Source organism: Clavelina lepadiformis, chromosome 5, assembly GCF_947623445.1.
Source record: "Clavelina lepadiformis chromosome 5, kaClaLepa1.1, whole genome shotgun sequence".
In the NCBI taxonomy this organism is placed as follows: Eukaryota; Metazoa; Chordata; class Ascidiacea; order Aplousobranchia; family Clavelinidae; genus Clavelina; species Clavelina lepadiformis.
In genome coordinates this window covers 20,356,756-20,378,390 of record NC_135244.1, presented here as the reverse complement: position 1 = coordinate 20,378,390, position 21,635 = coordinate 20,356,756, and the positions used below count along the sequence as shown (strand labels likewise).

Here is a 21,635-nt window from a genome sequence, read left to right as displayed (position 1 = left end):
ATAATGCGTAATTTGACCTTATCTCAGTGAAGCTTGCCTAATTAGTTCAGGTCTTGATAATATTAAGCTGTTACTAAACTAAGTTACTAGCTCCAAAGCAAAATTTTTTATACCCTTAAAAATGGTTGTCACTTTTAAAAAACTGGTAAGCAACTCGGGAACGTATTTTACACCAGTAACAGAATAATCTTGGAATAGGTTCAATTTGATCTCAGAATAAGGCATCTTCAGCAAATGAATAAGTTCGCCTATCTTTTTATGATTAGATTTATGAAGTGTTGTTGGTCTTAATTTATCTGGTGATGATTTGATGAGGGCGCCGGACAGAATTAATCAATGTTAAATGATGCAAGTGTTTGATTTTTATGAAGAGGGACATAACCGCTAGGTACTTCCCCTGCAAATAGACCAACTACCCGGTAAAGCCTTTGGCTACTTTTTATTATACTTGAGTAATTTTGCACTGGCAGGAAGGACGTAGTTGAGTTATTTACCCACCAGAAGAAAGATGGCGCACTCTCCGCTTTGTAAATGTTGAGTAGAGGCTTTACCCAACCACTAAGGAAGTAATTCTTGAAAAAGTGAACGCGGCGAAATTCTTACCTTAACATTTTTTGCAAAAGATTTACTGTGGTGAATTAAGTAACTGACTTGATGACGACAATAGAAATGATAATAACTTTGAACAAAACCTTAAAATTATGTTGTAAATAGTGTTTAAATTTGCTCTTCAGCGCCCCTTCCACGAACAATTTTTCAAAATGTGACGACAGAAGTGTCCAGAAAAAAGAACGCAATCTGTCGATGCCATATCTCCAAGTTATGTATTTTTATGCGATCTGCTCGGTAAGTTGTGACGTCATTGCGTCGATAGCAACCAGATGTTATTATCACCCAAATCACAAGTTGTTGCAATAATTTAAAAACTTTATTACTCGATATTTTGATTATTTTGAAAGAATTAGCATTACTGATTTTAATGAAATTCATTTTCATTTTTTCGGTGGTTTCATTTTTATTAATTTTTCATTGTATACAATTTATACCTGTTGGTGAAGTCAAGTTTCGGATTGTGGGGGTGAGACGCCGTGAGAAGCTAATCTTTTTAACCGCCTTAAAGCATGCTTGTAGGTGTTTTGCCAACACGCAAGAATGTGAGTTTCAAGAAATGTTCACCGCAACTATGACGTCACAATGAACGTGGAAGGATGAAAAGTTTATCATCTTAATCCAATTGCTATCTATTAGTTCGCACGTAATAGTTGGTGATAAATGGCAGGGTACGTTAACCTTGAACCAAAAAGTTCATTGTTTTTTCACCTCTCTCATTTACGAATGAAAAGAAAGTCAGCTAAAGTTTTATTCAGCAAACAGCGATCTTCGCGCCGAGAAAACACCAACCTGTACTAGACAAAAATTAGACGCATCCAGTTTAAAACATAAGCCCAATATAGCTTAGAAATTGTCGCTGTGTGTTTCAGTTAGATAGCATTTGCTTGCGATCAGTGCAAGCAAAGCAGGTCGTATTAAAACAATACATTCAGGATGTACCACATCGGAAACAATGTGCAAAGTTTTATAATTATTTTAATCAACATTCCGGTTGTAATTAGCACTTTGGGACCCACAACTGAAAGAGACTTTGTGAAGAGAAATTCGGGAAGCATATTATTACGTCTATGTATACCCATTGTTGATCAGTTCTTCTATTACCTACACAGGATCATCGTTTATCACCAGTTCCATTGTTTCCGAACGCCTCAGTATGATATTCATCAAAATTTTATTTTCCGTTGTTTTAAACTTGTCACTGTCTGTGCTGAAAGCTAACATCATTTATTCTTACTATGGACCGATGTCTGAAACAAATCAGTTTTTATGTTGCACGTAAGTGTTGTTTTATGCTTTAGTTTTATCAAACGCAACTACGTGATACATGAAATCTACCCTTGTATAACTCCTAACCGATAACAAAATCTTGTTACAGAATGATAATTTGAGACATTAACAACCAACAACTAGTCATTTACTTTACACAGCGGATGTCCTATTGAAGAACTTGAAATTAACCAAAACGCTAAAATCATTCCATAAATTGCCAATGAAGGTTAACGAAAGAGGGGAATCTCAGTATTGTACTGAAAATTGGAAAAATTGGCTAAGAAACTAACGGCATCATCAAAGAATAAACACAAAAGTGTTCTTAAGGTAATTATATTAATACTGTTATTACACATTCAAATAAATGCGCAAATTAGTGAAACAACCTAATAAAATTCCTACACACCTTAACCTCGTTATAAAATATACTTTTTAATGCATGTTCAATAGTTGATTTAACAACTATTGTAACCACTGCCACTTAATCTACTTTCAATTTCAGTCAGTATGACAAATAGTCACCAAGATAATTATAAACAAAGATGAAAATAGGCAACAAAGGTCCCATCTCAGGGATTTAAAGGCGAGCAATTTTTAAAAAATTAGCAAACTGGCAAGCAATAATGGTAGCAGCGATCAATACTTAAATGTTATTCTATGCTTTTAGCACTTTATCGATAATCATATTTACAGTACCGATAACACAAAGCACCTCTGCAACTTGCATAAATTAAAAAAATTAAGTGCACCAATTGAAAACTGCAATGCAGCAGATTTTGACTGGAATAGGTAATGTCTACGGATTGCACCAAAACAATACTTTAAAAAATTAATTACACCTTTGCATTGCAAAAAAGTTGCAGTAAGAAAGTATTTCCGAAATCAAATGGAATCCACCTACTAAAATGTAACATCTGAGCAAACACTCAGAGAGTCTGTTATTAAAATTGTTTCTTTAGACTACTGTTTCTGGGATTTTCTGATCCGCCAAATACTCCTCAGCTTTCAACTTGTCCTCTTCAACCGGATTGTTTCTACATAAAACTCTTCATCAGTGAACTGTTGCCAAGCAATGAAATCACATTTAAACCTGTAGGAAACATTTTACTTACTGTGAAAGCCTTTGACCCTTTGTGTGAGCAAATTTCACTGTTAGCAGAAAGATAAGAATCAAAGTGAACGAGTAGCCACTGGTGAAATATAAAAATGACAACACATGCTCATTGATTAGGAAACCAACAGGAATTGGTAAGACCATTTCACCAACTGCAACACCAAATATGAACACGGCTGCAGCACTGAAAAATAATAATTATTATTATAATAATAAAGCAATAAAAACTTATCGATTATAACGTCATCACAATATTAAAAACATTATAGTAGCTCTTTTTTTAATGCATTTTGCATTAAATTTATAAGTAGTTGCTAAATCTTGATAATTTTGTTGACCAGTGAAAAACCACATGGAGTTGATCACTCACAAAGGGTTTTTTAATCTGTTAAAGTTGTGAAAAATCACAATCAGCATAGATGACTCAACTACAAATTTAGTTTCTGCCCCATGGCTGTTTCCCCAATGCAATTTATACAAACCTGCCGTTTATAGTTATGTAACGATTCGCCCATAAAAATATGCATGCATAAACGCTTGTTGCAGAAAAACCAATAAGTCCAATAGTTATCCAAAATAAAATCGGCGCAGCTTCGAAATAGAGTGGGTAAAGCAAAAGTAGAACGGAGCCAATTCCAACTCCAATGAAATCTGCCGTTAAAATTTCTAGAAAAATAAGAAGATGTTAATGGATAAATAGTAATCGTAAACTTACATGGTAAAAACAAAAAAATGTGAGACTACAGCCACACCTGGGAAAAACTCCATCAGTTACCACAGCATTAACATTTTGCCTGTTTGATATATCAGACATATGGTTAAAAAGCTGCCTTGATAAATGTGTTGGGTTTAGTTGCAGATAAATTACTTACTTGCTGGGGAAAACTTTTGTGACCAAAATATGGCCAAAAATTGACCAACTACAACGGTGATGAAAAACATTGCATTTAAATCTGCAGAAACATCTCTGCTGTAAGCCAGGCCGGGACTTTCAGTTATTCCAAACTTATAGAGGAATGTGAAAATCGTAACTTGAAAGCCCGCCATAAAGAAAAACAACCAGAATAAGAGAATGAGCATTCCATATCTGAAATATTTTAAAAATTAGTCAACTTTGCAAAAGCATTTTTTCAATATCAAAAGCGGTTGAAAAACTCAATATTTCTTCTGATAAAGTGTAACTTCAACCAAATCAAACCTATAACGAGTTCCTTCTTGTTCAATTGTATTTTCATCTTGTGACTCAGTTGAATCAAGTGAAGCAAAAAACTTCAATAAAATCAAGGATATAATAACAAGCGTTAAAAATCCAGCAATAATAAAGTAAGGCACGCTGACCAAAGGAACAGTAGTATTCTCTATGTAGGTAATGTTTGGGGATGATGCCACTGGAAGAAAAATGTTGAAAAGTTTGAAATAAACAGCAATGCTTAGCACTCAAATTTGAAACTTTGCTGATGTATATGTTTTATATCTAACACATGTATACAATTTTGCAGACATAACTGTTTTTATATTTTGACTTATTATGTCCAGTCATACTAAACCGTATACACCAATATATACATGTATCATGTAAGTGTATATACTATACTTTCACAAATATATATAGACCATACAGAATACACAAAAAAAAAATTGTAATTAACACATACTGGTTGCTGTAGCTGAAGAATTAATACTAATAGAATGACTAGCATTATGAACCACTTGGTTTAAAAATGATTTTGACAAAAATGGAGTCATAGCCGAGCCAAAACAAAACCAAAAATGAAGGAATTGTAGAACAGGTTCCGATTTTTTTCCCCATAAATACAGGCATAAAACGTTTGCCACTGTAAAATACAATTCACAAAGAAAATATAATAAAATTCGTAACTATTTTTGTGTTAGTTGATAAATAGAAAGTATAATACTATATAACGCTATAACTATAAAATCATGAAAATCCATAATAAACTTGCATGAACCAAACGTACCTGTTTCATAACCACCCATGCCAAGCGAAGAAAGAGATGTACAAATGTAAAATGAAGTTACATTTAGTATAACTGGTGTCAAAACTACGCCAATACCCATCACAAGCAGGGAAAGAGCAGCCAAGATATGGAAATCAAATTTACTGCAAAAATACACACTTCGGTATCAAAAATACATATTTAGTATATCGATTATGGATGAGGTGTCCTCGCCTTTAGCTTATGACGTCTTGTAAATATCTTGGTTGAAATGATTTTCTTAAAAATTATTTCACACAAAACTTTGTTTAAATATATTTTTAGTTATTCAAATTGATGTGGATGTACAAAACCATTATCTACATCTTATTAGCAAGAAGTTTTAAGTAAAAATGAAGTCATGGTCTCTATCTGTATCTCAGCTACTAGAAAATTTGCTTAAATTGGTTAATATCGGAACAATTTTCAATGGTAGTGATTTTTTAGACTGTTTTTAAAGATCAGTGGTTTTGGCACTACTGTCGACAAACCTTCAAACTTTACAAACTGCTTAGATTTTAAATGTATGTTCTGCTGAGAATACTTTAGTACAACATCTGACTTTTGCATAGAACCTGATTAATTATTATCAATGTGACAATTTATAATGAACAGCACTGCCACAAAACGAAACTTAAGTATCACCTTAAAAATACTATTGTTGCCACCAGGCATAATAGCATCAGAAGAGAAATAAAGAATTTTATTTCTGCCAACATTTCATAAACCCATTGGGGTTAACTTTATCATGGCAATGAAATCACATCATTGCACCATAATTGTTTCCAATTAATTCAACAACTTGTAATTCTACACTTTTTGAAAAAAATTTGAAAACTATTGCCATCGCCCCGATGAATCTAATCAGAATGGATTAACAAACTTTTGGCAGAAATAAATTTCTGTATTTCACCAGTGGTGCCGTCTCTGATGTTAAGTATCACCTTTCAAGAATTCCGGCAATAAATGAACCAACAATATAACCACCACCTCTGGCAATAAGCACCAAAGAGAGATCATCGATGGTCAGGTTTAAGTTTGCTGCCAGTGTAGGAAGTGCAAGGCCCAAGATTGCCAAAGTTAAACCCTTAAAAAATTTGTGACAGTATCCTAAGCTCAATATAATTCTTGAGTGATGCATTCAAACTTTAAGTATATACCAGATATAAACCAAAAAAGAAAAGTGAACAGTTCTAACTAAATGTTACTACAAGCTACATGAATAACTTAGCTTACTTTTGTTTTGAAAATTTGATTTTAGTGAGCAACATACATAGCCTACTTTTATGTAGTGGATCACTTACCATTCCAAAAAAACCAGCACCAAGGGCCACACTCCACAAATAACGAGGAAAATCGGATAAAGCTTCACGTTTAGAATCATCCGTTGTTGCATCCTGTTTTGCTGTAGAATCTTCCCCAAGAAGATTTTTTGAAACCTCTTTTTTGGCAAAATCATCTTTTTTTAGAAAGTCCTTCATGATTTTAGGCCTTAATATGTCTGCAATGTCAGAATGTTATGATTTGAGCATTAACCTAACTTATCAAAACACATTGAATCCTATGACTGTTGAAATATACTGTAATCGGTTTACTGGATTAGCGTTTAGCCCGGCATAGTTTATGCCTAATTCCGGCTTGAAGTTGGATATAGGGCTAAGAAACGTAACCTATTACTTTGGACTTTCGAAACCTGTGCTTAAAAATGTCATGTCATTTAGGCATACATGTCTGTAAGCCTAAAAATTACGGTAAGGCGTCCCCTGCTGGCAAGGTATCCCTTATTACAGATCAATTCAACTAGGCCTACCATATTTTTATCGCCAAAAAAGAGGACAATTTTTCCAGCAAGTACAATGCAAGTAAAGTTTTACGTTTAAAGAATTTATCTCATATTTTTGGCTAATTATACGCATATGCACAAGTAATGCATTCAGCTTCAAAATCATTATATCCTTTTCTAAAATAAGGATACTTCTGCCGCAGTTCATTAGAAAACACAGTGTTCCTCTTTGGCATTATAGCTTTGGTTTATTTAGATTTTGTGCATGTCTATATTAAAACAATGATAAGAAAAATGATTAGACCTCATGCTGTCGCCTGTCAGTGAAAAGTCATTTGACTTGACTTAGACCTCATGCCGAAAAGTCACATAAACATATAATTCTGTTGAAAATATAAGCAAGAAAGCGCAAAATGTAAAAAAGGAGGACATTTGGGCATTTTTCAGTGTCCTCGGAGGACCATTCATTTTTCTTTAGAAAAGAGGACAAATCCTCCTAAAAGAGGACATATGGTAGCCTTACTTCAACCTCAGAGTATAGGGGTGGGCAACACTTTTCTGAAATATTTGCGAAAACTTTACCATGTTTGGTAACTTGCAAAAACCCCAAGTTTTCACTAAAGACTCAAATCATCATTTTTTTGAAAAAATGTCTTTATCGTTGTGGCGTTTGGATATAATAAAATTAAACAAGTTCTATAATTGGCATTTGTTAAGCAATTTTTGTTTCTCCAGTTAAATTCTAAACAAATTTGAAATGTATTGTTCCTAGTTTAATCCTTACTCAATCTTAGTTACAAATCGACATGTGACGTAGTTAAGTGTGTCAAGTGGTTTTCTGTACCCGATGTAAATCGATTTTAGTTCTTTGTGATAAAAGCTTAGAATGTAACATGGACAAGTGTATACGTGTGATGGTAAAAGCTAGCTTGGCATTCGCTCATTGGTTAAAATACGGGAATATAAAAGCTAATGTTGGGTCTAAATCGCTCTCTTCTCTCTGAGTTATTTCTTTTGTTCTACTGAATCGAAGTTATTGCTGAATTATTCGGAATTGGAATCATTACTGAATTCGAGTTATAGCTTTGTTTAAATGTGGAAAGATGGTGTAAATGTTTCTAATTTGATACAACCTATTCGGACAATATAACAATTAGACTTTATGAAGCTGGTATTGATTTGAAGAAACATTATAGAGACAGTAAACGCAACGGAGTCAAAGACAATTATCTCGGAGTCTAACAGTAAGACTATTAGTCTTGGCTTTAGGCCAACCTAAAAGCAAGCCACACCACCATCATCCCCATATCGTTATGCTCTTACTATTTAGCAAGCTTTGCTAACATTTTACGCTTAAAATATTTTTAAACAAACGTTCTTTCATGTTTATTACAATTGTTTTTTTTCGTTACTATGCGCTTTTCAACAGTACGGTACGGTGTAGTGTCAAAACCTGTCCCTCTATTGCAGAGGTGACGAACCTGCGGCCCGCCAAACAATTTTGTGCGGCCCACCAAACGATTTGACAAACGCCCATACATGCAAGGCATATAGGACTTATAGGAATTAGGGTTGCCATACCGTCCGGAAAATTCCGGACATGTCCGGAATTTAGGGTTAAATTTTGCGTCCGGGAGACCAGCAGTCTTGAACGAAGCGTCCGGTGAGACCAGCAGTCTTGAACTTTCTTTCACCTGTTTCTAATCTTTGCGCAATGCGATATCAAAAGCTGACTGAGTCGCAGCAGTATGTCTTCAATAGATTGCCGCACTCAATCGATGTATTTTTTGTGGCCGCGGGAGCAGCTAAAAATCTGCCAAATGAAGCGGTTGTGCTTGAATGCTAATTATTATGCAAAATGTTAAAAAAATTGTGCGGCCCGCTTGCTCAGCCGTAACTGACAAAGTGGCCCGCGTCATCGAATAGGTTCGTCACCCCTGCTCTATTGTGACATATATCAAATGCAGTTATGGTTTTGACAAGAGTTTTGACTAAAACATAAGAATTGTGATGGGTATAAATACGAGTTACTGCTGAGTAAAACATAGTTATTTGTATGTTTATTTATAGCTATTTGTTTGACTGCTGCATGTCAACATGCAACTTACGCAGTTGACCGCATGCGCAGTTATGAAGAAGTTATCCAAACTTTCAACTTTAATTCTCAATTTAGCTCAATATGCCAGTGTTTAATATTAAATATTTTAAGTGCGCTATGACTTTTTATGCTGATTTAAAACCACAATCAGAATAAAATTTATGACATCACTATAAGACAGGTTTTGGCACTACAACGGAACAGTACGGTTCTGCAATCCAAACGTACTGAGTTACTTTATCGCGGTACCGTCAACCGGGGTAACTTTTTCAACTTTGACCGTTTTAGTCGTTAACTTTTTTACCAACACCTAAAGTCCCTTTCCCATTGCAGTCGAGCCTGCATAGAATTAGGAAAGCGGTATGTACCAATATCCTTAATATAATCGTACACTATATGTCTATATAGTGTATTATGTTTGTAACGTATCCGTGAATATGAGGATTGTTACGTGTGAAGCCGCCGTTCTTTAGTAACTTCGATAAATTATTACTCTTGAAGGGGTGTTCCCATTTAAGCTTCACAGGCGGCTACAGTACTATACTGGTGCTGACACGACACTAATTACAGCTGTTACGTAATTGGTTACACAAAAAAATGGCACTGCAAGCCACATGTCTCTATGACTTTGTATTAGTACTATATGGCATTAGCACTATATAATATATTGAATAAAATTGATCAACTCATCAAAAGAATTTAGCTAAGGTATTTAGTGGAAGCTGGGTTATTTCAGGGTAATGATTAAAAACTTAATCTTTGTTGAAAAGGGCTGTTGTTATAACACAAATGGAAATACTGATAACCGCCATTTCTCATTATATCTCATTGTGATTGCCATTTTCTGGCGTACCCTTAGAATTGACTTTACGCAGAAAAGGTATTAAAAATATTTCTTGAAGGCCAAGCCTTGGCCAAGGGATCACGTAAGCACACTTGTAAGAAACACGATAACAATTAACAAGTAAGCTAAATTTGTATAAGTTTGCTGATTAAATTACTGACTTATGCAAAGAGCAAAGTGCAAAGTACGAAACACAAGTTTGCACTATCGTGTTGCAAATTATAGTCTGCAGCAAGCGCAATCTTGCAGAATCAATGGCCGCCAGGCATGAAGGTATTGCATATACTGTACTAAGATACTAATAAAATAAGTACAAAAGTGTCAAAAAGACAAAAACAAAGCGTCAGTGGCGACATAGGCCCATCATCCTCATGATTTGGCTGAGTGATCAAGGAAAACGAACCCGAAATTTTTACTGGAAACTGAAATTTAAACTCTGACCATAGTTATTGAATACGTATTTATTAATTTCGGTTATCCGGTGATTACTTAAGTTTAATAGTAACTTTTGTTCAGTTTAAGTTTCATAATTTTGTTATGAAACTCACAAGTTGAAAATCTTGTTAAGTTGACAATGTTTACTTAAAGCAATGTCATGGTAAGAAAAATCGTTTGCATAAAGCAGGTATATAAAGTAAGAAAAAATGCCCGTACAGTATAGGTTTGTAGCGGCCTGAGTGGTATTTCGTAATACCATTACATCATTTCTTGTAAAAGGGTTTTGCAATAATTGATTGAAGTTTGGTATAACTTACACTAGTTAATGTGTAACCAAAAATATCTTACTCTATTGCGTTCTAACTCTTAAGAACAATTAGGAGGTTGCAAATTTTGTCTAGAGATTTCCTAAACTTCAGTCAAATATATTATAATATTTTATATTCTAACCGCACGCAACAATTGAGTCAGATAATTCAACAGGTAAATTAAGTTATTAAGTAATTAAGTAATTAAGATACCCTCATAAATCAAAAGCAGTTATTCAGGTTTATTTTGCTGGCCTAAACAATAATAATGCAAAATGTAAATTACATATAAAAATGATCACTACAAAATATTAACATAACAAAATGTTAAACATCCAACAAGCACTAAGAACGCGCATACCGAATCTATATCATTGATCGTGGCAGAAATGTAGTAATAATAACTTTCAATAGGTAGCACTGTACGTCTACTGTATGTCAGGGATTCTTAAAATTTTTGAAATCCTTTTGACTTTTTTGACGATGCCAAAAAACTCGTGCCCTACCCTGTTGCAAGATCAAAAAACATTAAACAGAATAACAATTTATTTGCAAATAACTTTCATCAATGGGAAGAATGTAGCTGCTTTTTCGAAACCAAATATTTGACAACCGACAGCAATTGACTGTCAAGCTTGGTTATGAAAGCATGATTAGTCGTAACACATAGAAAGTTTGTCATTTCTCGCGGCCCGCAAGGAGGTGCACTTCCCAGTTTTAGAACCACAGGTCAATGTACAAATTGTACATAGGCTAGGGCTAAGTCGTATAGCTACAGCACATTGAGGTAAATGCGACACTTGCGACCGTAAAGTTTTTAGAATTTTGGCACCTAACATTTTTACTGCTAAATTTCATTTAACAACATATTTTTAAGCAGGGACGTAGTTGACATGTTTAGTTCGGCAAAACGCTTCCCTAGCTATAGCCTTGACGGCTATGTAATGACGGTATACAATAGTGATGATATATCATCCTCGGAATAGGTCCCAAATGGCCTGAATGTTTACGCAAACCGTATTTTGCATCTTTTCGTTGAACAACGTAATACAATGTTGGTTTTGATCTTGTTTTTTGATGAAATAAGAACCACTCTCTACATTAGTACATTAGTTACATTAGATATTAGTTGTACCAGCTGTAATGTAGACCGTTATTTCTTTTATACGCTATTTACTTCAACTACATTACTCATATATGCTATAATTTAACATCTAAGAATGGTCCAATGAAATTAAACAAACTTGTGCATTCCAATTCTTTCTTTCATGATTTGTATGACCTCTGAATTCTTGTTTGTGAAGGGATATTACCATTAGGTACTTTTCCTTTTGAATGTAACGAAAGCTTAGAAAAAAAGTAACAAGTCGCAACTTGTAATTACTCTTCTGTCCTTACTCCTTAGGTTTCATGACGTGGGCATTTTAATCTAGAAGTAGTTGTGGACTATATTGCTAAAAAGTTTTTGAGATTGCTTTGAATTTATACTCTTGTTCAAGAACTAATGAAAATAAGCTCAGCTGAAGTTGTATTCAATAAACAATGACTTTCGTCTCTAAAAGACACAAACGTGTGGTGGACAAAAAAAGAGAAGCATCTAATGGTTAAAGACATGCAATAAGTACAGTGTAACAGTGTAGACTGTAGAAAGAGCTCAAGCAGAAAAAGCAAAGTGCCATGCACTTGCAATTGGTACAAGCATAAGCAGGCAAACAAAAAACAGTACATACGCCACAAAAATTGTGGAAAGTCCTTCTTATCAATCAACGAAATTCACTTCAAAACAAACAATAATTAAAGTCTTCTAAAAGTATGTTGTTATAACGACCTTGTTTGTAATTATTTAACGTAGTTACTTTTATTGTTTACACGTGCGCATTATCATTTATCTCAATCGTCTCTGTACATCTCACAGTGACATTCTGCCAAAACGTTTTTCTAACTTTTATTTTTTCCATCTCAAGTTTTTTTATACCTCTAGCTATTTGCATTGCACCTGCGTTTATGTATAGGCTACTCTGACGAAGGTCATGTGGTAACATCCGAAGCCAGCCATTTTTTATATTGCAAATATTAGATTTTAAAAATTTTCTGACCTTGCTTTAGCTGTACTAATCACACAACTATGTTATTTTTTATACAGAATTAACACAACGAGTATAGAGCATGTTAGTGCCGGAAGGTGATGAGAGAATACTTCATTAATATCCGCTTGGTTTGTGTTTTGAAAAGAGAATTACTTACTTCATCATAGGCTTGGCAGTCACGTTTTGTTGTAGGTGTCACTTGATGCGCAATAGTTGATTATGTTCACATATTTAATGCTTTGTAGAGGTTTTACGTTGTCTTTTCGGCTGGGCTATGCTCGTCTAGGCATGGCTAACGGCACGTGATGACATGAAGATTTAAGTCTAGACATGGTAATGGCCAAATTAACCTCTGGCTCATTCCCCCTGAGACTAGAAATTGCAGCAAACTTTATTTTGCTTAACATTACATTTTTCCCTTACCAAATACATCGTATACTTCTACTGATTTTCATTTTCTGTTTGTTATTTTTTGTTTATTTTTTTAAACGTTCGTACGTGACAAAAATAACTTTATTGTTCGCTTCTGATTTGAACTGACGTAAGTGGTAAGGAGAAGTACCGGTGACGTGTGTTTATATTTACCCTACCTTTTGTAATCGGTATCCCGTCATGCACGAGGTTACGTCATCTTTCTTGCTGTCGCGAAGTGTCATATTCAAAGACGTTTATCAAGAAAGCGACCCTTTGTGAAGTGAAGTGAAAGAAACTTACAGATTTGTTTATGATTAAACATAAACAGGACAAGCAGTCAACTCTTGGAGGAAAATGTTTAGCGTTACGACTCATCAACACGAACACGAAATCAAAAACTATAGAGAACAACTATTACGCAGACGTTTCTGTACAATAGATTTGAACGTGACAAAGAAACGATGTCACACTATTCTTCATCGGTTAGTTAAGACTTAGAGTATAGACTGTAAACTTTAGAGAAAAATGGTAAACAAGAAGTGGGGTAAAATCGAGAAAAGTGTTAAAAATATATAGCCTACATTTGGTAAAATCGACCAGTCGTCTATGTTAAGCTATAATTGTAGGTTGAAAATCTACAGGCTTTCTTTTAGTTTGTATTTTTAGCTTTTTGAAAAGCCGTGGATAATATCGCCAATTTAGCAAAGTTTGGGGCGATTATGCACTAACTAAGATATTTCGGATTTGTCGATAGAGTTTGGCAGATTTATGATCACTCAGTTTTCAGAGGTGCGTTATTGCGTGTATGTTGCGTAATAACCTGCAAAGCCTTTTTCAAAAGGTTATAAAAATGTCTGCATTAAATTTTTTAAGTTTAAAAATTTTCGTACGAATATAGACCTTGTAGTGGGTATCAAAATGTTTTTCATATAAACTATGACATATGATTTAATTTTCTTACTTGGCTATTTTCTTGGAACTAATACGGAATTTGGCAAGTTTGTTATCACCCATTGGCAATTTGTTGAATCATCTCAATCACCTTCGATATTTAGCCAAATTTCAAATTGTCCGATGGGACGTCTACAATGGGAAACCAATGATTCAGCGCTGGTTGTTGATGTCGCAATTACTGTAGTACAACTTGTCTAAGTAACACATATTATGTTTTATGATTATTAAGAATAACATGGCTAATAAAAAGGTAACTGTATGTTATATCAGAGAAGTATGATTGTAAATCTTCAACAGTTTTTTCTGACAATTTATAACAGGTATAGGATAGAAAGCACAGACCACCAAGCTGCAGCTGGTCAATCCGGAAGTACATGAATTGACTTGATTCCTTTTTTTAAATATGTCGACGTTTGGTAGGAAGTGAGTAGTATGGCGAAACGATGGGTTGTTTATTAAATTGCCTAGATATGGCTTTTGCTTGATCTTCTGACCTGAGGTGTTATGGGCGATTATCAGAAGTGTGCAAAAAAGAAAGTCCTGCTAAACACCAGAAAATGCACGAAGCCACAGACATACTTTAAATGTTTATTTTTTCCGAATCGTCTGTTTTCTTTTTGTTCGAAAAACCAAAACTCTGTTAATTTTGCCTAAAGCAATAAAATGCAGCATAATGCAATTGTAATTGTACTGTATCTGCTAATGGTTGTTGTTGTCTGTGATTAAGTGCTTTTTGCTGTTGACTAATGTATGCAGTTACAAGGCTTCGTCACGGTCGTAAAGCTAAGGTATAGGTTGCCTACACAAGTTTCGTTGTTGCGGTCGCAAGGCAAATATAGCTTGCCCAGCATTTGAATTCGCGGTCTATTTGCTAAGGCTAAAGTTATAGCCAGATACCGACCGTAAAAACTTCTGCAGCCTGAGCGTATGATGTTATTGCAGTCGCTGTCAATTCGCCAGAACATATCCATAAAAAAGTTCATTTTATTGACATTGTCATTCATTTTGATAAAGCCAATTATGCTCTTTGGGTAAAATATTACTTGTGTTAGTATATTGCTGTAAATATACAAAAGGTCGAAGGTCAGATAAAAAGGAAAAATGCACAGTAATGTGTTACCAATATACTGATGTAGATTGCCGCTGTCGCATTTAGAAAGCACCACAAATGCAAAGTCTAACGCGGCTTATCAGTTGATATACTTGACCATTGATAATAATAAAACTAAACTGTGAGTCTGCCGCATCTCTTTGGGAATTATCAACTGGCAGGCTGGCCCTTTCGCTACACTACACTTGCGAGATGGGTCCCAATTACTGCATGGATATGCTCATGCAGGTTTTGCATATGCCCAGCTCTGTGCTTCACTTATTTTCCAATACATGCATTTATGTACTTTGTTCAAAATATAGCTGCACAGGCATAATATTGAGGGAGCCCTCAAATGGTTTATTGAGACTGAGTATGGTACCGGTACCGGCTAGCTATTAAAACTACTATTTGCCAAGCCGGTAAATGGCAGCTGCCGCTTCTGGATGCAGAATTCACTGTAAGGGCAAAATAATCCATGGTGAGTATAATGATGCACCACATAGGCCTATAGCAAGAGTTGTCAACAAAATATTGTCTAGATTCGTGTTGACTTACCAGATGATTGTCACATTTTAGGTTGTCTTTGCTCAACTCTAGGCAGAGAACTTGAGCTTGAATTGCTTTTCAACTCTGCATTGCAATAATAAAATATATGTGCATTGGTTGGTTTCATGGTGTTTTGATATTTTATAGATGCCTAAATTTGTGTAAAATTATGTCAGAAGAAAATTATAACATTGCCGACAAAGGAGCTTCAGAAAATTTTCTGAGAGAAGATGGGACGCCACAGCAGGACCAAACAACAGAAGATTCTAAGCCTGACGTCTCTACCACTGCTGCTCGTTATTTTTTGACCGCAACTCTTGGAGCAGGGTTTCTGGGATTGGTAAGTATTAGCCCAACTGGAAAGTATGGCAGTTTTTGACGAGAAACCTTGCTTACAAACACGCAGATTTTGGCTTGATGGCGTGCACTGAAGTCCCAATTCTTTATTATAATTGGCGATCAAACATCCAGCTTTTCTTTGTTTTTTATTGTAAATTGGTGCGAAGATAAAAAAGTTTGGCGTCCACATAGCTGAGTCTCATGTATGCAGGTGGAACACTTTCCACTACGGAGTATTAGCACATGTGGTTGCGTTTAGCTTTTGTGTGCTGCGATTGCATTCCGGCATCTGCACTTGTTGTTATTAGGCATAGTGTGCTTGAGCTTCCATAACCGGTTGTTTCGTAACTTCATGATTTAGCATCTGTACAAAATCTTTTTTAAGCTGTGGTTTTCACAGCTTTAAGGCAGCCCTAAAACATCCTTTCAGTTGCACTGGCTGTTTTGAAAAAGTTTGTACTAGATAGTTAAAAACAGCTTAAATATAGGCAACATTTAACTAAATACTCACTATTTTGAGCGTTTGAGAGTAAAGCTTTCAATTTTTTGACAAAACCTGGAATTTGTTCATCAGTATATTTTATGAAACACAGATATTTATGTTTTTTAAGGGGGCCAGCTTGACCATCTTGGGCCTTGCACTTCCTACACTGGCAGCAAATCTAGGCTCGTCCATCGATGATCTTTCCCTCGTGCTTATTGCTCGAGGTGGTGGTTATGTTACTGGTTCATTTATTGCTGGAACTCTCGAGAGGTGATCATTTTTAGCCTTAATGTTAGATTGTCAGCCCTAAAATGTTATGATGTTTGGATATTATTCATCCTTTGTTAAAATGATTTAAACTTTGCCGGAAAATGTTTTGAGTCTAACGTTCTCACCACTCTGGCATCGAGCTGACATATTGATTCATTGTTATTTGTTGAATGGTTCATAAATAAGCAGCCATTTGCGATCTAAGGATGAATCATATTCGAATTGCCTATAGAGTCAAATACGCCGCATGCTTTTCATAAAGTTTTTAAGAATTTTTTTTATGTAACTGTCAGTTTACGTTGTAATGGACATAGAAATTTAAGAAAGCCCTTCAGCAACTTGTGCAAAATGCGCAAATTGACAATAGAAACATGTTTGTCTTAAAGCAGACATGTGCAACCAGCGGCCCGCCAGGTTGTTCCGTGCGGCCCGCGGCCGCGTGGTGCTCTGCAGAATGTTAGAAGTGTATGCTAGCCATCACTCTTTGATGCGGTTTACATCAAAGCAAATGAAATTTTCGCACGCTATGTACAGTAATATTGCGCTGAAGCTTTGTGATGTAAGAATGTTGCGTAAGAATGTAGTTCTGTAAAAGCAAATATTCCAAAAGTTTGCAAAGATCTGCAACAGCAAAAAGCACAATAATTTGTGATTAAATACGCTTGACTGAATTTAGTTTCCTCATCTTCCATCAACAATTATTCACAGTTTTTCAACAAACTGTCGCACACACGTGTGTCGTGGACTGCATGAAATCTGTTTCTTGACTACATAAACTACTTTCATAGGAAAACGATACTAATTTTTTTTTGAAAAAATTCATGTGGCCCGCGATGTGATTCAAAATTTTGTATTTGACCCTCCAGTGAAAAAGGTTGCACATGCCTGTCTTAAAGTAACACATGTAATATGCAGGTACGTTTCAATTCAAAGCTCGCCCACCTGGCATTTTTCAATTGCCCCGCCATTATTTTGACATCACAGCTACATGTCATTGTAAATATTAGTGTAGATATATAATATCTATATAGAGCATATATCAAAAGTGGACAAACTGCGGCTCGCCGACATGTATTTTGTGTCTCTTCTAGCTGAATAGCAATATCCATTATCGTTCGTTATCCATGCATCGTTTACCGTATGTCTATTGACACTACTGATTTTGCGGCTCGCTGGTGTTTGTAGTTTTTTTTGTCTTTCATTGAACAAGTTTGTCCATCCCTGGCACATATATATATACAATTATATCGGTACTTCATTACAAAAACTTGACGTTTTATTTTGTTGCAGTAAAGTTAATTTCCTTTTTCTGGCTGCCGTTTCTTTACTTTCTATGGCTCTTGGCATGATCTTGACACCCCTGATACTAAACGTAGCTTCATTTTACATTTGTACAGCTATTTCTTCACTTGGTATGGGTGGTTTTGAAACAGGTTAGTTGGTGTCACCCATATCGTGTCAGTAATTTTATTTATTTTGTATGTAATGTCTGATCTTCTATTTTGTGTACAATGTTGTATTTCTTATTCCATTTAAAAATAAGACATTAATTTCATTCCTGTTTTACGGTTTAACATTCCTGTTTCACCTTCTTATTTTACAGTGGCAAATGTTTTGTGTTTATATTTATGGGGGAAGAAATCGGGACCAGTTTTACAATTCCTTCATTTTTGGTTTTGTTTTGGATGTGCGATTACTCCATATTTTGCAAGACCTTTTTTAAATGAAGTTTTTTACTACAGTACCATTCCTAGTAATTCTTCAGCTGCAGAAAACAGTAAAAATACTTTATATGTGATTATATTTAATCTGAAGTGTGATATTATTAGTAGATATTTATTGTAATATGTTTTTTATCAGTTTTGAATTTAAATGGTTATGACATCAAATCTTTTACAAAGACAGAAAAACAAAGATAGCATTCTTATGTATTTATATAATTAGGTGTTATAACAGTGAATGTTTTCCAAATTTAGTTCAGTTAAGCCTTTCTTTATTTTTCAGTTACATCATTCCAAAACGTTACCTACATAGAGAATACTGATTTACCGTTTGTCAGTGTGCCTTACTTTGTTATTGCTGGTATTCTCACAACTGTTACAATATTTTTGATTATTCTGAAGTTGTTTTTTTCATGGAATTTGACTGGGTCACAAGATAAAAACACAACTGAATTTGAAGGAACTAGATACAGGTTTGATGTTATAGAAGTTCTCCTTTCCATTTATACATAGAAGGTTGTTTTATTTTTGCTCCTTAATTTTGAAAGTGTGCACTGTGCAGCCCTTGGTAGAGTTAACCAAATCTCTAACCTTTGCAGATATGGAGTGCTGTTTCTGTTATTTTGGTTCTTTTTTGTATTTATTGGAATGGAAGTTGTTTTTAGTACATTCCTCTATAAGTTTGGAATAAGTGAAAGTCCAGGCCTGGCATACAGCAGAGATGTTTCCGCTGATTTAAGTGTGGTTTTTTTTTTCTCTGTTGTAATTGGTCAGTTTTTGGCCATATTTTGGTCACAAAAGTTCTCCCCAGAAAGTAAGTGTATTAAAATGAATATCATAAAAATACATGACCATTTATTTATGTGTTGATCATTAGTTATTGGAGATTCCTAATATACATACTCGATTTTTGTTTCAGAAATTTTAGCAGCAGATTTACTTGGTGTTGGAATTGCTGCCATTCTTGTACTTTTTTATCCTTTGTATTTTGAAACTGCGCCAATTTTGTTTTGGATAACTGTTGGACTTGTTGGTTTTTCTTCAACCAGCATTTATGCATGCGTGCTTTCATGGGCTAGTCATCGCATAACATTTGATGGCAGGTTTGTTTCCAATGATTGAATGTGTAGAACTTCAATTTGTGGAATGTTCAGTTCAATCACCAATGGGTAACCATTTTATTTTGGTTATTGCTCTCTGTTTTATAATGCAATTTTATTGGAACAAATAGTTTAAATTGTATCATATCTAATGCATGATGTAATCTGTGAATTTAGATTTACTGTTAAGTCGACAAAATGTTGTCTGTAAGGTTCAGTCAATATGTAACTCATAGTTAGTGTAAAAACTAGGATTTTGATACCATGAATAAAAGATAATAAAAAGCTGCCAAGATAAAATTTTGATTGCATTTTTGCATTACTAAAAAATCATTCCCATGGTGAAAAAACTTTGTATATCGCTTTTGATGTTTTAATTTTAATTTACAAATAGAAATTGATTGCATTGTTATTTTTACTTTGTTTCCAGAGCGATGAGTGTGAGCGTGTTTGGTGGGTCACTTGGTGAAATGGTTTTACCAATTCCTGTTGGTTTCCTAATCGAAAAGCATGTGCTGTCATTTTTATATTTCATCAGTGGTTATGCTTTTGTTCTGATTCTGCTGTTTTTGATGATGGTTAAATTTGCTCAAACGAAGAGTGAAAAGCATTCACTGTAAGCCAGATGCTTAATACATAATAAAATTAAATTTTAGTCCAACTTTCAAGCTAGTTAAGTTTAAATTACTTTTACAACAAATAACAAATTATGGGCCGGGATTTTTTTTCAGGGACAACCCAGCCGAGTTGGACAATTTACAAATTCAAGGAAATTCAAAGATGCAGAATCAAAAAAATGGTTGAAAGAAAAGTAAATCATTGCTTTTAAACATCCACTTTGTTCTGCATTGGTTCTAATGTAATTTTTATAAAATCTTTTTCCATTGTAATCACTTTTATTGTGTAACCACATTTTTTACAATCTAATGGTGCTTAGGTCTTGTTTTTTTGTTATCAATACTGGTATTAATCATATCATTTTACATTGTAACTCAAATTTGCAGCCTTTGATCTTCCAAGAAATATTTTCAATGCCTTAATGGTTTCGATATTTACGTCGATATACAGTTGGTGCTGGATACCTTTTCTGGTTGTGAGTTTTGTTTAGATGTTCAACCTGTTTACTTCAATACTTGTTGTTTTTTTGTGATTGTAATAAGAATGATTTTTTGAACTGCATGATGCTTAGGCCTGATCGAAAATGATACATATTTATCTGGTGTTAGAAAGAATTATCACTGTGTAGTGTGTATTTGGAACTACCTGTTAAGGTACTTGCTGTTTTGTGCCGAAATTTTTGACTTATTTTGTTTGTAGCCTGTTTTAAATTTAGCAAATATTTCCTCATTTCTAAATATCACTTGAAATCTTAAAATTGTGAAACGACTTTATTGTTAGCTGACTGTGTATTCATAACACACCCAGACAAAAATATAAAAAGTTTGTTTGTTAAATTCAGCTGTTTGTTTGCTCTTAACCATGCCAAATAAGAAGCAAGTCATAGCAAGTCAAGGAAAGATTAATTGCACCCTTATCATTCTATCAATGTTGCAATGTTTTTATTGCTTTGCTGCATCATGCAATTTTTGTGTGAGTTACTGGCTGCATGCTGTGTAATTGTATTTTTCTGAAGCCAATTTGTAGTGATATGTGGTTTGCACTGTCTTCTTGCAATCTTTTATTTATGTTTTCCATTTTTCTAGTGCTCATGTAATTATTTGGAATTTGTGCCATCACTAAAACCACTGCAATCTTTGCCCTACTTAGGGAGCTACAATCACATTTAAGCAAACTGCAGTGTTATACAATTGTATGCAATTTTTTGTGCGTTGCTGGTTAAGCTGTATTAGTGATTTTACTGATTAATTAACGCGATCTTCTGACTTGTTGTTGTTGAGGAAAGTACTACAGACACATACTGTTACGTTAATTTCTTTGTTGTTTAGCTGTCACTGTTATGGTGTTCTCTTTACATTTTTTTGTGTTGCTATCATAGAATTCATTGATTGCATTGTGTCTAAGGACGTGCGAATAGAAATTTATAACGAAATATACCCTAATAAATAGCATAACAGAAACTCCAAAAACATGTCAAATTTGCTGTAGTAGGAAATATATTACAAAAAATCATACAGATCCTAAATAAGCTTAACTGTTTTTCAGG

General features: G+C 34.5%; 2 protein-coding genes and 1 long non-coding RNA gene across 5 annotated transcripts; 1 reads left to right on the top strand and 2 right to left on the bottom strand.

Moving 5' to 3' along the window:
* Positions 1 to 2,200: 2,200 nt before the first annotated feature.
* Positions 2,201 to 6,575, bottom strand: LOC143460330 (sodium-dependent glucose transporter 1A-like). 2 transcript variants are annotated; one of them, XM_076957797.1, is made up of 9 exons: positions 6,297 to 6,575; positions 5,937 to 6,079; positions 4,975 to 5,117; positions 4,651 to 4,830; positions 4,194 to 4,383; positions 3,868 to 4,082; positions 3,478 to 3,661; positions 2,994 to 3,179; positions 2,201 to 2,915 (listed from the first exon to the last, which is right to left on the bottom strand). In XM_076957797.1, exons 1-9 carry the CDS (start codon positions 6,471 to 6,473, stop codon positions 2,837 to 2,839), a joined length of 1,497 nt encoding a protein of 498 aa, XP_076813912.1. In that variant the 5' UTR covers positions 6,474 to 6,575; the 3' UTR covers positions 2,201 to 2,836. The 2 variants fall into 2 exon arrangements, with proteins under 2 accessions (XP_076813912.1, XP_076813913.1); XM_076957798.1 differs by lacking the exon at positions 5,937 to 6,079 and having other exon boundaries at positions 6,297 to 6,431.
* Positions 6,576 to 15,322: 8,747 nt separating this feature from the next.
* Positions 15,323 to 16,541, bottom strand: LOC143460346 (uncharacterized). Its single transcript, XR_013117866.1, has 3 exons — positions 16,408 to 16,541; positions 15,567 to 15,641; positions 15,323 to 15,466 (listed from the first exon to the last, which is right to left on the bottom strand). It is a non-coding gene; the product is annotated as an uncharacterized LOC143460346 (long non-coding RNA).
* Positions 15,349 to 21,634, top strand: LOC143460329 (sodium-dependent glucose transporter 1A-like). 2 transcript variants are annotated; one of them, XM_076957796.1, is made up of 10 exons: positions 15,349 to 15,489; positions 15,705 to 15,897; positions 16,508 to 16,650; positions 17,941 to 18,083; positions 18,254 to 18,427; positions 18,655 to 18,844; positions 18,971 to 19,185; positions 19,291 to 19,474; positions 19,902 to 20,087; positions 20,203 to 21,634. In XM_076957796.1, the coding sequence occupies exons 2-10, from the start codon at positions 15,727 to 15,729 to the stop codon at positions 20,273 to 20,275; spliced, it is 1,479 nt and encodes a 492-aa protein (XP_076813911.1). In that variant the 5' UTR covers positions 15,349 to 15,489; positions 15,705 to 15,726; the 3' UTR covers positions 20,276 to 21,634. The 2 variants fall into 2 exon arrangements, with proteins under 2 accessions (XP_076813911.1, XP_076813910.1); XM_076957795.1 differs by having other exon boundaries at positions 15,387 to 15,897.
* Position 21,635: the final 1 nt, after the last annotated feature.

What these genes read in the sequence shown, in the direction of transcription:
- LOC143460330 (XM_076957797.1), bottom strand. Translation starts at nt 6,473, where the DNA reads ATGAAGGACTTTCTAAAAAAAGATGATTTTGCCAAAAAAGAGGTTTCA. An exon ending in CAAGAAGGAACTCGTTATAG is followed by an intron (nt 4,083 to 4,193) that starts GTTTGATTTGGT and finishes AAAATATTTCAG; the next exon opens with ATATGGAATGCTCATTCTCT. An exon ending in TACATAACTATAAACGGCAG is followed by an intron (nt 3,180 to 3,477) that starts GTTTGTATAAAT and finishes ATTATTTTTCAG; the next exon opens with TGCTGCAGCCGTGTTCATAT.
- LOC143460329 (XM_076957795.1), top strand. Translation starts at nt 15,664, where the DNA reads ATGTGCATTGGTTGGTTTCATGGTGTTTTGATATTTTATAGATGCCTA. An exon ending in GAGCAGGGTTTCTGGGATTG is followed by an intron (nt 15,898 to 16,507) that starts GTAAGTATTAGC and finishes ATGTTTTTTAAG; the next exon opens with GGGGCCAGCTTGACCATCTT. An exon ending in AAGAGTGAAAAGCATTCACT is followed by an intron (nt 20,088 to 20,202) that starts GTAAGCCAGATG and finishes ATTTTTTTTCAG; the next exon opens with GGACAACCCAGCCGAGTTGG.